The following is a 17,756-nucleotide window of genomic DNA, read 5'->3' as shown; positions in this document are numbered from 1 at the left end:
TTATTGCAACTGAGTCACTGGGATATCTAGCCAATGTGTGGATAGTGTTATCTTGTCAATAAATATAATTTATTCCTGAGATTCTGGAAAACCTCGATTTGAAATTGATTGGAATTATTTGTGTTCCACAACAAAGGTCAGATGTGAGTAACCTATATATCTATATTAGTAACTATATGTTTTTAATTTGATGATCTATAAGTTTTTAACTGAAGTATTATTCCGGAAAGATTTTGTAAAAATATATCCTTTTTCAAGTGATAATTTCCTATGGGGGAATCACCGTAAACCGCTTCGTAACGTAACGCGTTACGGCGCCAGTCTGTCTGGCTTCCCTTTCTCTCACGCATACGGCAGTTATATTATAACATAAGATGTACCGTGTTTCGGAGAAGGTTTTAGTATATAAGATAATTATATGTTAATTACTTATCCGCAACCTGTACTTTTTGAATTAGAAATACCTATATATAGGCAATACAAATAATTAAGTCAATGATATTTCATTACATATGACATGTCATACAATGAGTGGGCGCGGGGTAGGTACTTAATTTATTTGGCAAAACATTTTTTGCCGAGTCTTCACTAATACTTAATACAGTAAAAGCTCCTTATTCGCCCTTCCTTTATTGGCGTTTTCACTATTCGCGTATTAAATAAATGTGACCCAATTCCTATATTCGCGGCTACAGATATCTTTATTCACGGATGTAATCGGCATATTAATAAAAATAATTCCATTATAGCCGAAATAGCGAATGGAATAGGACGAGATGGGTACGAACACAGAGAATCAAGTGACATTCAGGAGTTGCTTGAAATGCAAGATGAAGATTTGAATGAAATCGACTTGGAGGAAAATGTGAAATTCACAGCCCATTGAAGAAGAGGCTTCAACAAGCACTGGAAATGTGACATTGAATTCTGAAAAGTCCTAGTGCAGGCTTAAAAATGGCAACTGAGCTTTGTGATTTCTTTATGAAAATTGATCCGTCTATGGAACGAAGTCTTATTTTTAAGAGGCAAATTGCTAATGCCAGTGCTGAATATCAGTTTGAACTGAAGGACCTTTTATAAATTGCCAAGCAAGAAAAAATTACAAAATTCTTTAAACCGTTGCCTAAGCCTGAAGATAATAATTAATAAGTATGGTCAAAAACTTCAATTAAATTGTTTTTTTTATATGTTTGTTTTTTATTTTGTCAGCTAGGATCATATCCCCTATAATCCCATATAAATTACCATTCCGTATTTACGGTTTCTGTATTCACGGCATATTTACGGAACATATACCCCGCGAATAAAGAGCTTTCACTGTATTTGAAAAAAGCAGCAATTTTCTACAAAACTTAAGTTTCCCAAAATAGCCACACCAAACACAAATTGGATGTAAATTACTTGGACATGTGCAAGATGCATTCCGACTATGATTGATGGGCTTGTAATAATAAATTATTTGTACTGCATTAAACGCACGATAATTAACAGCTATTACTGACAAATGCTTCACAGACATTGGCCAATAAAACGTGCGATAACAGTGCTATATTTACTTGAAATGCTTTAGTCTTGTTGTCAGTACTTCCTTTCCAATCTCTTATTTATTGCGTTGTAAGTAAGATTAATTTATACAATAACAGTTTATTTATTACCTTCAACGGTTTATGGTTGTGAGCTACACATTAACAAATTTGTTCATATATGTAATATATTTATTATAGAATGAATTGAAAAATAAAAGAACGTAACAAAGTAAACACTATACCGTATGCAACGAAAAACGGCTCTTATCATCAACGATAAAGTCATCGCCGCGACCCGCTCTCGCCTCCTCACGACTCAAGCGCATCTCACCTATAACTATGTATGTAGTTCAACCTATATATAGTTCACAAACCTTATCTGACACAGACTCCAAATATTACAATAATCGTAACTAGAATTCAATTAATTAAATACATTGTATAAAAATATGCATTATTTTTATACTTTAATTTAGTGCATATTATCTGTTGTTTTGGAATAGTGTTTTTGAAGTCGGTTGTTTTTTTGCAAATTTATTTTTTAATTTTTAGTGAATTTGAAGTACACAAACTAACAATTTGTCGAAAAATATGTAGATATACTAAGTTTTTTAATGCAGCAATGAACGTAAGCACTTTGCAATTTGTTTGCAAACAGATAGAAATTATGCCACAGATCGCACCCTTACTGTAAGTCGTTAAGGAGTTCCATTGATCATCATTCTCGACTGCGACAATTACTTGACCATAACTACGTTGTGGTAGATGACTTAAATATCCTAATAGCATAAAACAGATTCGGCCAAGTATCGTTAATTTGCTCCTAAGAATTGAAGAGTACCGTTACTTTGTCATGGATTCCATAATCAGAACCTTACCAAACTCTCACCAACTATCTATGAAGTCTATCCTTTTCAATAAAAAAAGAATCATCGAAATCGGTAAATTTGTTACTTAAGGATATCAAATTTAAGACTTTTATGGTGTTCTCATGGATACCAGTGCCAGATCTGGACCAAATTACAATGGGACCACACGGGAAGCATCAACTTTCAACTAAAAAAGAATTATCAAAATCGGTGCACCCCGTCGAAAGTTTTGAGGTAATAAACATAAAAAAAACATACCGACGAATTGAGAACCTCCTCCATTTTTGAAGTCGGTTAATAAAATACTATTATTTGGATGTACTACCTACTGACAGATTTTAAGTCGGTGCCAAGCCCTAAACAAAATGAAACTTAATATTATAAACAGCTTACTTACTGTAATTATCAACGACGTCTGCCCACTTGCGACTTTATATTTTTATATTATACTAGCTGACCCGGCAAACGTTGTTTTGCCATATAAAGTATAATTCACGCGATAGTTTTATAAGTAATAAAATATTGCCTATATTATAGCCTGTACATCATTTTGTTCTATTGTTAATAGTTTTTGCAGCGCACGCAAAAATAGGTTTTCGATTTTACACCTTGTGTAACACAAGGTAGCAATTTTATTACGGATCCCTAATTTTGAAAAAAAAAACATAGCCTTCCTCGATAAATGGACTACCCAACACTGAAAGAATCATTCAAATCCGACCAGTAGTACCAGAGATTAGCGCGTTCAAACAAACAAACACTGCAGCTTTATAATATTAGTATAGATTAGTATAGACTAGCTGACCCAGCAAACGTTGTATTGCCGATATTAAAATCGCGATACAAAAGTAACTGTTGATCGTAGATGGGTGAAAATTTGAAGTTGTATGTATTTTTTAATGCTGACTCATAATCAAACAAATTTAAAAAAAAAATGTCAAAAAAATTAAAAAAAAAATTATGTGGATCACCCTTAACATTTAGGGATATGAAAAATAGATGTTGGCCGATTCTCAGATTCGGAGGAGTACGGGAACGAACATTGTGACACGAGAATTTTATATATAAGATGTTCTTTGTTATAGATGAAGTTATGCCGCTCAAAGTTACTCGTGGCGAGTGTAGGTACCTGTTTACTTATAACATTTGGCTCGGCACCGTCTTCAAACCGTTAACACGTAAATCGGTTCATGAATCTCAGCGTAATCGTTGTACATATATAATAAACATACCGATGGAATTGAGAAACTCCTCTTTTTAGAAGTCGGTTAAAAAACTTTTGAAAAATGGGTGCCTCATCCCTAAAGTGACCTACAGAGAGAAGTAAACGTTAAAACTTACTAATGTACATACTAAAGTAATCTTAAAAAAGTCGACAGTTCATAATGACATTAAATATAGTAAAAAAACCATTAGGACATCTGGATTCGAACCTTTGTCTTCTGCTTTCCGGATCACCCAATGTCCCATCTGAGCTGTTATAGTCTCGTACATAATGTCTGTAGTAGCTGTTTCTCATTAAAACACGGATAATACTACATTTTTTTTAAATTAAAACCTAGCTAGATCGATTTGTTGCCCCCGAAATCCCCTGTATACTAAATATTGTGAAAATCGTGGGGGCCATTTCCGAGATTCAGATTATATATACATACTAGTGGACCCGACATACGTTGTCCTGTACACAGGTATTAAATTTGAAAAATCGGTCCAGGCGTTAGAAGGAGTTCACTTACATACAGATGAGCAGGATAATTATATTATATGGACGGAAATGAGAATCTAAACCAATCTCAAATTCATTGGAACACACAAAAAACCTCCTCATTTTTTGAAGTCGGCTAAAAATCGGTCCAGCCGTTTAAGAGGTAGTTCAATTGTGAATCTAAGCCATTCTCGAATCCACCTGAAGACACACAGAAAGTTTCATTAAAATCTGTCCAGCTGTTTAGGAGGAGTTCAGTTACAACAGACGCACAAAAGAAATATCTATATTAAAGGCATAAAAAGGCATAAAAGGCATTTATTTTCTCAAAATTGATATATATGTCATATCTAATAACTACTAGATACTACTACCGCTTCGGAAACAAATGGCGCTCTGAGAGAGAAGAAGCGGCGCAAGAAACTCTCCCAGCATTCTTTTTTTGCGCTCTTTTCAATAAAAATATACAATATATATAATATTAAGATATATATATATTCAAGAATTGCTCGTATAAGATATAAGATTATATAGATGTAGATAATACAAAATGTTGAAGAACAAAAAGTTACTTAAAAACTTTTAATCGCAGCCATAACTCATCGAGATTTCCATACCGCAGTTAAGGGCGCTTGGATTCTTAAAGTATTAATTAAAATAATAAATTACGTAAAACAAAGATGGAGTCAGGTGCCGTGGGCTGTAACACCTCGTTACGAATGACAACGGAAAGAAACCGTGTCACTTAGTGCTCGAAATTTGTGTCTTTTAAAACAATGTGGGTTAAGTAGACGGGCACTCGTCGAAATAAAACAAAACTGGACGCGGACATGAATTCAAACTTAGCTTGGTATCCAGAAAACATGTTGAGTTGTATGCTCCGAATTTATGTTAAAAAAATAGAAAATATATTTATTTACCATAGATATTGATAACATATATTGCAACCATACTTGGTAACCGTTATGGAGCTACATCTGTTCGTAAATGGGCTTTGACATGGGGAGAAGTAATGATAAGAAACTCCCAGCCCATTATTTTAAATCATATAACAACTTAGCCTATTTAATGTAATATTATACGTGGCGTCATAATTTTAAGTAGCCCACGCAGAACCAAACAAGAACCTTGCGTCATTATCCTCTTTATAATCTACTATACTACTTTTCTTACTATTACTATATATTTTCAACAAACTTGCTCGTAAAGTGAGCCTTATTACATCGTTCTTTTCGTCGTAAACCGAACTAACACACATGTGCATAATAGAATTATCCCTACAAAATTAAGTTAGTACCTAACTGCAAATTATATGAGAGTAAACAGAACATTTTCAATTGTATCGGGTAATGCAGTTTTTTTTGTAATAGCATGAGGTTTTATGCGGGTGAAAATCCATTTATATTTTTGGAATAATATCGTTTGGAAAATTGTTTTAATGATTAAACGATTTATGCAATACATATTTGTTTTTTCCTCGCAAGTGTGTTGAAAAGTGCGTATGAAACTCGTGAGCAAATAGACACTCGGCTAATTTATGCCCTCGACTACGACTTGGGCTGCAACCCACAGCCTCGTGTATAATGAGACACTTAGCTCATTTGTATCATAATATACTGTCCTATTTCTGTGAGTATAACCTTTATGCGGTAAATCCGACTAAAGCTTCCGAACCGAAGCTCAAAACGTAACCGAACTGATAATCCTAATTGCGTGCATACTTTCGCCATGAAACCTCCGCTGTCATTAAGATCTAATATTTATGATTCCCACGACATTAATATCCAGCATCACGGACCGGAGGAATTTCATTTCGTCCGACCTTAATCCCTCCGGGAGGACTGAAATCCCGCTCCATTTTACGAGCTCAGCTGTACGTACCGACATTGCACTTATTAACAGCAGAATTAAAAAGAGCAAAGCTTTCATAGCTGCATGAAAAGTTCGATTTAGGATATATTTTGAAAGGGATTTCGTTGGTAAAAACATCGTTGGATAAAAAATATTATATCTTGCGGTTTCTTTTTTGATTTTTCTATAATATTGGGGTTAAAGTTAATAGATTTATTTATTGTGTTTTGCCAACATACATAGGTACAACATAGACTTAAATAAGTTAATTTTTTGAAAGCTATATAGGTACACCCCATAATAGGAAGAAAAAACAGCGTGTAATTTAAGTTATGACGTAGAATACTAGATGTAAGATAGGTATGCTTCACTAAGAAGCACAGAAGTAAATAAAATTATTACAATTTAGATGAAAATTTTAATTTTAAAAGTAACTTTCTGAATTGATGAAGGGTACGAGTATACAAATCAACATCTTTAGCTAAAAGTGCGTTATGTTGTGTGCATATCCTGTTAATTACATTAATATTCGTCCTAGAGAATCCAACTGCTAATGGAGGAACGGAAAATTTGATGTCAAACATTTATTATGAATGCTTCTAACGTAGTAGATGGTTAGGTTAGCCATTTTTATAACTGGGTTGTATAATTTTAACTAAATTTAAAATAAGGGTATAATTTTACAATTATTATTATGAATTTTTCAAGTGAACGTGGATTTAACTTTATATAATTTGATATTAAATATAAGAATGAAATGTTACACCTTGATACAAATAATGAACTTTCCCTCATATTTGGCATAAAAGGTATTTATTTACTTAAAATTGATTCCTTTAGAATTCTTTTTGATGTCATTTCTAATATACTAGACACTACTACCGCTTCGGAAACAAATGGCCTTCTGAGAGAGAGAAGATGCGGCGCAAGAAACTCTCCCAGCATATTTTTTTGCGGTCTTTTTAATGAAATACACAATATTGTACTGTCATTGCTATTGCTATAAAATAATCATAATCTAGTTTCAGGCTGTCGGATTTACGACAGAGCCATTTCTTATTAAAATATCTAAATTTATTTATAGATAATGCCTGAACAGTGGCTGGGACTTTAAAAGTGTATACATTAACCCTTAAAGCTATTATGTATCTATCTTATGAAGCCTACTAGAATTAGTTACAATCAATCCCTTATTTCTAGTGTTATAATAATGAAAATCACTATTAAGTGCAAAAAGGTGACGATTTTTGTGAACGTATATCATAATATTTATTTCAACAGGCTTAATTAATGATATACATATATATATATATATATATATGTATATCATTAATTAATATATATATATATATATATTGCCTGGAAAGGGCAGCTAAATATTGTAGCACGTGAGTCCTCACCCACACGCGGGATCGTTGTTTAATTAAAACAATCTTATGTAGTCTGTTACTTTTATATTCATATTCTTTCCACTTTCTATTCAACATATTTATAAATATTAAATATTAGGCGGAAGGCCAACCGTTCTTGCTTTACTTCATCCTCTAATCTGTCTTATTCGATGGTGTTCTCATTCGCGCCAATATTCAAATCTAACTCTTTAGCTTGACGGCCAACCATAGAACAATGAGTTCTTATATGCGGATAAGAACTCCTTGTTACAGTATTAAGTACTTTATTACCTGTAAATCAATAAACAGTTAATCCTGCAAATAAATATCTTGTATTTTTTATCATGTAGCATAGTAAGCTTGTAAGTTTAATTGTATTGGCATTCAAACTCTGCAAAGCATGTTAATAAAACATGTTTTCACTTTGTCCTCAGGTTATTTCGGCAAGTATTTGAACAAGTATAACGGTTCCTACATTCCACCCGGATGGCGTGAGTGGGGGGGACTTATAATGAACTCCAAGTATTACAACTACAGCATCAATATGAATGGCAAGAAGATCAAACACGGTGATGATTACTTCAAGGTAAACGACATTCTTTTCAAAGTGATTTCAGTAAGGGGCCATGCACAAAATTAAGTGACCCCTCCCTCGTCTTTCTCACAGCTCACGTAACATTTGTGAGACCAACTTAGCGTGTTATCACGTATTTTTCATTTTTATATTTATAAATTTATGAAATTAAAACAGCAGTGTTCTGAAATTCAGTTTTCTTTGCAATTCTTTGATTTTAGATTCCACTTCAGTTTGAACATTATCACTACCTTTCCGTAATGTGTTAACTTCTTATTGTACATTTAGTTTTTTTTTGTCAGCAAAACTGCACGGTATGTTTCATATAATTTAGCTTACCGTAATATTTACATATTACCTAAATCGCATTTTTTTGGTCATTTTAAAAGTGTGTTGATTTATATTTTGAAAAAATGTGATGTCTCAAAATTCGAACCCTTCCACGTCCCTTGTCACACAATGTCACATTTCGTCGACATAAAACCCCCTCCCACCCCATTAACGTGTGACATTATTTATGGAGGAACCCTGAGTTGTAATTAATTTTCATTTGCGAATACTGCCACCAAAATATTTAACACAGATATTGATCAAAAGTTTAATGTTGCAATGATATAAAGGGTGTAAAACAACTAAAAGTGGCGGGTTGCAATGGGACCATGATTCTGAATATATTGGCACTGAAAATTTTCAAAAGTGATGCAGATTATTTTAATTGTTTTACAATATAAATGCAGTCCGTATATGAATCATAGCTACCTATAAATTATCTCTATTAACAGTCTCTAGAATTTTAAAAACATTAAAAGGAGAAATGTATTTCGCCGCAACAGCTGATAGCATTAGAAACGTTGTACAAGTATCATTGAGCCTTATTACAATGCTGGCTAAAAAAACATTGATTTTTTTTTCTGCAACTACAAATCTTTCTTGCTTAAATGCCAATAAACATGATTCCTTCCGTATTCGAAGGTTATTATTATACACCAGGTACGCAGCCTCATTATTAGCAGTCATAGGACCGTGCTTTGAAGTTGTTCACGTTCAATAAGTGATTTTGAATAAAAATATTTGAATTTGAATTTAGAATCGTTGTGATTTGAAACTCGATGAAACGAAAAAGCGAGACGGAAGGGGCAGAAACAGACAGAGAATGAGATAGATTACATTACACGGTCTCGGTCTCTAAAAATGATTTAAAGCGACTGTAAAAAGAGACAGACACATAAATTCATAATAATATTTCTAGTGTTCTTATCTGTAACAAAATGTAGCGACCTAAAACTAAATACTTAACTGTATATCATAAACTAAGCATAGACTAGATTGAATACAAAAACCTAAAACTGGTATTTCGTCGACATATTTTTATTCAGGGTAAAAAAAAAGATCACGGCCCAGCTGCATTTGCAAACCAAATGTCTTCGCAGAACTGTGTATGGCCATTTTATACGTTCGAATTGTGTAACTGCCGTTCCCGATGTTCAGTCTATCTGTTACTTGAGATAAAAATCGTAACTATCGTTGACTTTTCTGTCCCAATAAACTAATCGACGGTAATTCACCTTATCCGTACACGCTGTCTGTCAATGGGACGACGTATAGCTTACCAGCGATAGAATTTGTATTGTAATTGCAATTCACGCATCCCAATATAAGGCGATAAGAATGACTTATCGGGTATATTGGGACTTCTTCAGATTATTGACAGCTAATGACTAACAGTAGAAGGTAGTAATTTATCTTTATCTGTAGTAGTTAGTGTATTGGAAACGGCCGTAAGTAATCTGAACGCAATTTCCAAGAAGTAAATCTATAAAAATTTATGATGTTGGCAAATGTCTAATGGAAGTGCATACTTTTCTTCCAGGATTATTATCCAGATTTGATTGCGAACGATTCGATAGCGTTCCTCCGGGCGTCGAAGCGTAGGTTTGCCAGGAAGCCTGTTCTTCTTGTGATGTCATTCCCTGCCCCACATGGACCGGAAGATTCAGCTCCACAATATTCTCATCTGTTCTTCAACGTTACCACACATCAGTAAGTTATTTACCTTAGATAATTATTGCTAAAAGACAACCAGTGAAAACAGGCCAGGTTTATTACTTTAGTGTGCGTGACAAGCCACGTCTTACACTCGTAAATATAATTATATATTGACACTTTGTGTTATTGTGCGTGTATTGCTCAAAATAGAGGCTAACTGTCAGCCTCAATTTTTTTTTTGATGTTATCACAGCTGTCACAGTCTATCTAGATTCGAGACGTATAAATTATCGAAGTTATTTACGTTTACATCTGTACTAATATTATAAAGAAGTATTGAGTGAATTTGTGGGCGGTAATTAATCCCTGTGTCTACTGAACAGATTTTAAAATTTCCGTTACCAATAGAAAGTCAGTATATTTGTGAGTTGCATAGGCTTTATATGAACCCAAAAAAAGAAAATAAATTTTCGTTTTAGTCACTTTTGCATAGTCAGAGAAAATCGCAACACGATATCTCTCTCCCAGTCTCTCTCCCCATACTTAAAATTTCTACTTTTTACTGTGGCTTTCCATGGAAGGGTGATTTTTCCCCAATTCGCCGGCCTAATACGAGGACTGAGTGATATTTAGGTTGCTTGGGGTTAAATCAACAAGGGCTATTTTTTTTGTTTTTTCGCTTCTTGACAATAATATAAAAAATATAAAATAATATACAATATAAAGAATTAACGCATATTATCCGCATCTCACTACGAAAAACGTTAAGGTATACAATGCATATTGATTTCGATGACAAATAACTATTATAAAAATCCTAAAATATTGCCATATACAAAAAAATTCGGATCTATCTACATCTACAAACTTCAGTATTGAAGTACACGAGAAACTATATTTTATTTTCTTCTTCAGCACTGCACAGCTCCAGTTCTTATTATTGAAAGACTCTATCTTTTCTTATATCTTCTGTGAGACGATGTTTTTTTATTGTCCAGGTGATCCTGCATTATAAATTAATGGTCTTTAATTCGAAAAACATTTATCATATACATATTAGAAAATCCCACAATAACACAGATATTTTATTGCAGCTCTGAATTTTACAATCCAATATTGCATATTTCTTATTTTTTTTTATTTCTCATTAACAATTCACTTACGTTATTAAGCGTTATGTCATTAAAGCGAAAGTTATGAACATATTAAATATAGTCATCAATATCTTCGGTTGCTACATGCAAAAAACAGAATGTGAAAATTACGATGAAAAGATAACATTACGAAAATAGAAACAGGTATAATGAAATATAAAAGACTTAACATAAGTGCGTTAATAGAAGTTTATAGGCAAAACTTGGTTTTTCAGGAAATCATGCTTAATTATTCTCCTTTACCAACAATAGTTAAAGTTAAATACGAAATTCGTGCTTAAGTTACTTATTTAAAGTTGATTTCGTTTAACGTACAAAGAATAATAATTTCGTGAGTTCTTAACATGAGTACCGACGACAATTATTAAAGTCGTCGTTCCTTTAACTTTCGTCGTTCAAAACAAGTTTTAAAAATTTTCAACAAGAACACGAATAACTTCGATGTTTTAGCAACTCTCTCGTCCATCTTACATCCCTTAAATTTTTAAGGAGTTGGCAACATTTAGGGTTCTCCAACAAGTATACAAGTTCCACTTCACCGAATTGCTTTTGTCTGCACTGAAAGTATTTACTTCTGACTTATGCAACGTATTTTTCAAGATGGCCGCATTTCGCAAAATGGCGTAACCATTTTTTACGTCAATCGTTTCAAGTTGAATTATAATACAGAAATCTTATAATGTAAATATTACAATGATTAATTCCTTTACTATACTAAATTTCAATATGTTGTTATAATAATAAAATAAGTAGACTATTTTATTTTCAATTTGCGCATTGGTACACGCTTTCTTTTATCACACACTAATACGATTTTAATGATATGCAGGACAATAGGAATGCTGAACGTTTACCCATCCTTGACGAGGGAAATGCCTTTTATACCCAACATTGATTTTAAATATATTTGTGAACGCATTTCTACCGCGTCTTTTTGTCGTGAAATCTTGAATTTGTTTTCCAGGTATTCACTAATGATATTACAAAAGTCCACGGTTCGAAATGGCGCGTTACGTACCTATGTCTATTTACATTGTAATTACGTAATAATTATTATTTTATTATTATCACCATTACTTAAGTAGCTACCTACCTTGGTAAATAATTATATTATCTTACCGTAAATTAAATACAGTGACAAACTGACCCAAATACAAGCATACCACATTTTACGATCTTTGAATTTTTACATTGCTCATAAACCATAATATAAGTTGCTACTAAGTTGCTTAAGATTTTGGTGAAGTTTAAGGAATGTACCACATTTTGTAAAATCATACGGAACCACTTAGAGACCGTTATAATCAAGAGGCTTAGCCTTGCCTGACCTTGTCTTTTGTTCCTAAAATTACTTCGTCTCTTTTATTTTGCCCTGTGTAGCCTTGAGAGCACATATTAGCTACAGTAATTACGCAAAACAGGCGCAGCGAATAATATAAGTTACATTAGAGGTTTTATGATATTGAAAAATTTAAATTTATGTACATATATTAAGCTATGCAAAAAGGACGTAGTAGTCGCGTTAATTTTTATGCTTACATTTTATTTCTTTTAAAACAAAATTGAAATTTGTAAAATGTTTCAGTATATTAATTAAGTAGGTAGATTTGTTACACGTTAAGCTAGCTGATATACGTCCGTGTACACACATGACTGAGTGCGTAGTACTTGTAAAATACGTTGTTTTTTAAAACTTTTAAATGAAGATAGATAGGGGCTAAGTGTCTGAGGCATAAAACTTACAAGGCTTACAAGGCTCAGCTCAAGGCCAGGCTCAAATATATCCAGCAGTTTTTCCATGATGCGCCCAAATGAAAACCTCTAGCATTTTATTTCTATAGATAAGGCCTGCTAAGTCCGAAACGGAATACTTGACGTGATAAAGTTTCTCTCTATAACTACAAATGACTTTCTGCTCTGAGGAGCTGTTTTACTTACCTGCTGCTGTAATCCAGTATCGAAGAAATATATCATGTTCAACCACACATCAATCCGCGGTGTACCCAGTTCATCGTGACAGCGGAATAGAGCAAGATGGTGTGCGCTACCTAATGAAGGACGACAGCGTCCTCTTTCCACCCGCGCCGTCTGCAGTCGTACCGATTCATTCCACTGCAAATCGGTACTCCTACTAATTTAGACGTGTCTCGTACGCGAAACCAGTCGGACGCGTTTGGTGTTTTAGTGCCACAGCACGGCTTTGCTACTTAGTTAAATTTATTATCAAATATTTTATTTCTATGTATATCAATTTGCTTAATATGCTTATTACCTGTGTTATAAATGGTGCTCAAGTATTTGTGACAACCCTAGCTCATTTGTAGCGGTTAGATGTCGAGACAGGGTTTTACGAATTCAACGGCAGAACAAAGTATTTGACGAAGTAACAGAGGTCGCTTCAAAAAAAACCGTCAATACACCATAAAGGTCAGAAACAGTCTTGTGGCATCACAACGTCGTGTGTAAAAGAGCATGAACAGCGTAGGTTACTTATCTCCCACGCCCTAAAAGACTCCTTCAAGTACCTAAGATCACTGTAGCGGAATCGAAATGGAATTTTCCTTGTAGGTCTCAGTAAAAACAACATTTTGAACGATCTCACTGGTTTATTCTCCTTACAATTCCGTTCCGCTTCAATGGAAACACACGTATATAATATTTTATTTTATTTATGGAGCATTGCGTGCGTCAAGTCGGCGTCGACATGTTCCGTCTTTTGTCTTACATCGCGATCGGCAAATATAGTCTAAGAGCTGTAGTTGTTTTATGAGTTGATATTTCATGAATATTTTCTAATATATACATCGATTTTTAGAATTGAATCTACTCATAAAATAGTATCTTGGATGGGGGCCTTCTCACGGCATGTCGATGATGATGGTACCCACCATAGTAGTGCCTTTTTCCGCTGACAATCAGTAGTATGGTTTGAAGGGGCGTATCTAGTGAGATTAATAAGTTATTGAAACTTGATATCTTATGTCTATGTGATGAACGGAATCGAAGAAGATTATTGGTTTTTTCAACCCTGAGCAGCACTGCATTGTAATGGGTAGACTGAGTAGAACATACTAGCAGAACATCATGCTATCCTCGTCAGTTGTCATAAAAAAGCGTTGTCAGTTGCTACTCGCCTTGTATAATAAGTTGTGTAAATATTTCGGGCCATTCCATACAATGGGGATTAACAAGAGAGTTACTCTCATTGAAAGAAGAACGCTATACCAGTTATTCTCATTAAAATATCAACTTTTTCTAAAGGGGTATGATGTATGTACTTTCACATTAATAAGAGTAGGTAATTTTTGAGCTAAATAGGTATACAACCGATTCAGACATTGACTTTCTTTGCTCGTATTTGATATGAATAAAAATCTTATTTCGTACCATTTGAACGTGTATTTATCTATACTAATTACTAATAATATTATAAAGCTGCAGTGTTTGTTTGTTTGTTTGTTTGAACGCGCTAATCTCTGGTACTACTGGTCCGATTTGAATGATTCTTTCAGTGTTGGGTAGTCCATTTATCGAGGAAGGCTATAATTTTTTTTTCAAAATTAGGGATCCGTAATAAAATTGCTATTTTGTAACACAAGGTGTAAAATCGAAAACCTATTTTTGCGTGCGCTGCAAAAACTATTGACAATAGAACAAAATGATGTACAGGCTATAATATATGCAATATTTTATTACTTATAAAACTATCGCGTGAATTATACTTTATATGGCAAAACAACGTTTGCCGGGTCAGCTATATAATATAAAGTACCGTTAAGCTAACCTATTTACAACCATACATGAGAACACGTTTAGTGCAGTCATGAAAACAAAAATAAACCTCGACTAAGCCGTTAAATCTACTATTTCAAGGCTTTAGGAGATTAGTAACTGCGAATGGGCGATGAAATGCAATATGCAGTTTGTGTAGCGTTAAACGCTATTAAGTTTTAGTTTATATTATGCCGTGTAATAGGGGTCAATATTCTTATAAAGAAAAATTAACGAATGGTTTTCGTTTTTTTTTTTTATGTTAAAGATAAACCTGGCCAATAAGCTATCTCTACTAATATTATTAATGCGAATATAACTTTCTTTGTTACGCATTTACCAGTGGGAGGCTCCTCTGCACAGAATGCCGGCTAGATTATGGGTACCACAACGGCGGCGTCTATTTCTGCCGTGAAGCAGTAATGTCTAAGCATTACTGTGTTTCGGTCCGAAGGGCGCCGCTAGTGAAATTACTGTGCAAATGAGACTTAACATCTTATGTGTCAAGGTGACGAGCGCAATTGTAGTGCCGTTCAGAATTTATGGGGTTTTTCAAGAATCCTGAGCGGCACTGCATTGTAATGGGCAGGGCGTATCAATTACCATCAGCTGAACGTCCTGCTCGTCTCGTCTCTTATTTTCATTAAAAAAAAATCACGCCGGGTTACTGAACCGCTTTTGATGAAATTTGGATTTCGATAGACTAGAGCTTGGGAAAGGACATATGCCATATTTTATCCCGGAATAATCCATGGTTAAATTCACGGCGGTGAGTTATAACTATACCAATAGTAGGTATAGTTTGCCATACAATCTACCTCGAATTAAGATTCATATAATATGTTGGGAACGGGCGCGTAAACGGGAACCGGAACTGGAATAGGTCATGAGATAATCTTCAATTCCAAACTTGCTTATAATTTTTTTAAACCCTTTATCTTCGCGGACGAAGCCGCAGGCATCTGGTATCAACATATAGCACATTATTAGTATCTATGATGAAAACATGAGTTAGTGTCGTAGTTTTAAATAGAATACCTAGTTTGTTTTTTGTTTGACTAAGGTAATTCAATTAATCAAATAAATCTCTTTACTGGTGGCCGTTTTAGGATATCATTTTTATTATAAATATTTACTTTATCGACTGAGGTGCAGCACTAAAATCGATCAAACCACGAAAAAAATGCATCATATCCTCTGTTTTCACAGCTGTGCTCTATATAAAGCAATAATATAAATCATTGTACCGACAACCCTCGAATATCCTTTATAATCCCTGTCAATAAAGATGATATATTTATTTCTCCGTATATTCTTTCTGTGGTTTTAGGACGCTATTTTTATATCTGCAATAATTTGTGTGTGCTTTTAGATAATATTAGAACACCCGTGCATTTTTCATTTTCTTTTTTAATAAATAAAATTAATTTTACTTTCAAAGAAGATTACAAATTAATTTCATAATCTCTGATAAATTGTAATTTAATAAGTTATATCAAGTTTTTCTTATTTTATAAAATACCCTTATATAATTATTCACCATCTCTTAAGCGAATGACAAAACATACGAAATGTGTGGTCAGAAAACCAGTCCGGAAGGGTCGCGCCGACAAACGGGATTGCAATAAGAAATAAATCGACAAACAGTATTTTAAATTTATAATATTATAATGATACCACTAAATAAAACATGAAATTAACGATAACATCCAATGTTGTTTCATTTTACTTCGTGTGTTTAATTAAAACTTTGGACTTACTAATGGCAAGATTAGGTTCTTAATGTATTATCATTGTTTCGATTTTGAAAGTTTATTTATAAAATTCGTGAATTGATTAAGATTTCTTGGGATTTAAGGTATTGTGTGAATTTGAATCAAAGACCCTGAGCGGTACGGCATTGTAATAATTGTATATGTGTACTCACAAAAAAAATACTTTCTTGTGATTTTGTGAGGATTTTATAAGGTCCGTTTGCCAGAAGGCGTATCAATAACAGACCCATATAGACTAAGAGAGTTAAATTTTATAGAATCATTAGATTCTATAAAAGGCTGTATAATTACGGGTCTTGCCTTTACTAATATTGTTATGTGTTAATTTGATTTTAACTTAGTTACTGGTTTGTATTGAACGTATCTATTATGTTAAATACTTCAATTATCACGCGAATAATATTTAAAAAAATACAATTAATAAAGAAAATATAATACCAGGGGTGCGTAACTCTTAGCTTTAGGTATGAAATCATACCCACAGTCGCGCGGAATAATTGAGGTAGACAAGCGATAGGTTGTCAATCACTCACCGATACGCGCGTACCTTTTTTATCCGACTTCAAAAAAGGAGGAGTTTCTCAATTCGTCGGTATGTTTTTTTTATTTGTTACCTCAAAACTTTCGACTGGGTGAACCGAGTTTGATAATTCTTTTTTTATTTGAAAGCTGGTGCTTCCCGTGTGGTCCCATTGTAATTTGGTCCAGATCTGACAGTGGCATCCATGAGAAAACCATACAAGTCTTAAATTTGCTATACATACGTATAGCAAAGTGGATGATTTTACGAATAACTCAATATCGCGCCAACTGATTTCGATGATTCTTTTTTTATTGGAAAGGATATAATTCAAATATAGTTTGGTTAGGTTCTGATTACGGAATCCATGATTGAATTGTTACTTAGTTAGTGTACTTCAAATTCACTAAAACTCTAAAACTAAAAACATAAAATAAAAAATAAATTAACAAAAAAACAACCGACTACAAAAACACTATTTCAAAGCAATAGATATAATATGCACTAAAAAGTATAAAAATAATTGCGTATTTTTATACAATCTAATTAATTGATCTAATTCTAGTTACGATTTGATTGAAGTCGGTTGATTTTTTGTTATTTTTTTTTATTCTATTCAACTATTAAGGTAGTC

At 33.5% G+C, this 17,756-nt stretch overlaps 1 protein-coding gene across 1 annotated transcript in view; it reads left to right on the top strand.

Annotated features, from left to right (window-relative positions):
* The window catches only part of LOC126971225 (extracellular sulfatase SULF-1 homolog), a 124,242-nt gene that overhangs the window by 97,924 nt on the left and 8,562 nt on the right, over positions 1 to 17,756 (top strand). The window contains exons 4-5 of the mRNA XM_050817403.1: positions 7,777 to 7,928; positions 9,787 to 9,956. Coding sequence (XP_050673360.1) covers positions 7,777 to 7,928; positions 9,787 to 9,956 — 322 coding nt within the window. The remainder of the gene's footprint in view (positions 1 to 7,776; positions 7,929 to 9,786; positions 9,957 to 17,756) is intronic.

Source organism: Leptidea sinapis, chromosome 23 (genome assembly GCF_905404315.1).
Source record: "Leptidea sinapis chromosome 23, ilLepSina1.1, whole genome shotgun sequence".
Lineage (NCBI taxonomy): Eukaryota > Metazoa > Arthropoda > Insecta > Lepidoptera > Pieridae > Leptidea > Leptidea sinapis.
The sequence above is the reverse complement of the archived record's forward strand: the minus strand, read 5'-3'. Positions and strand labels throughout refer to the sequence as shown.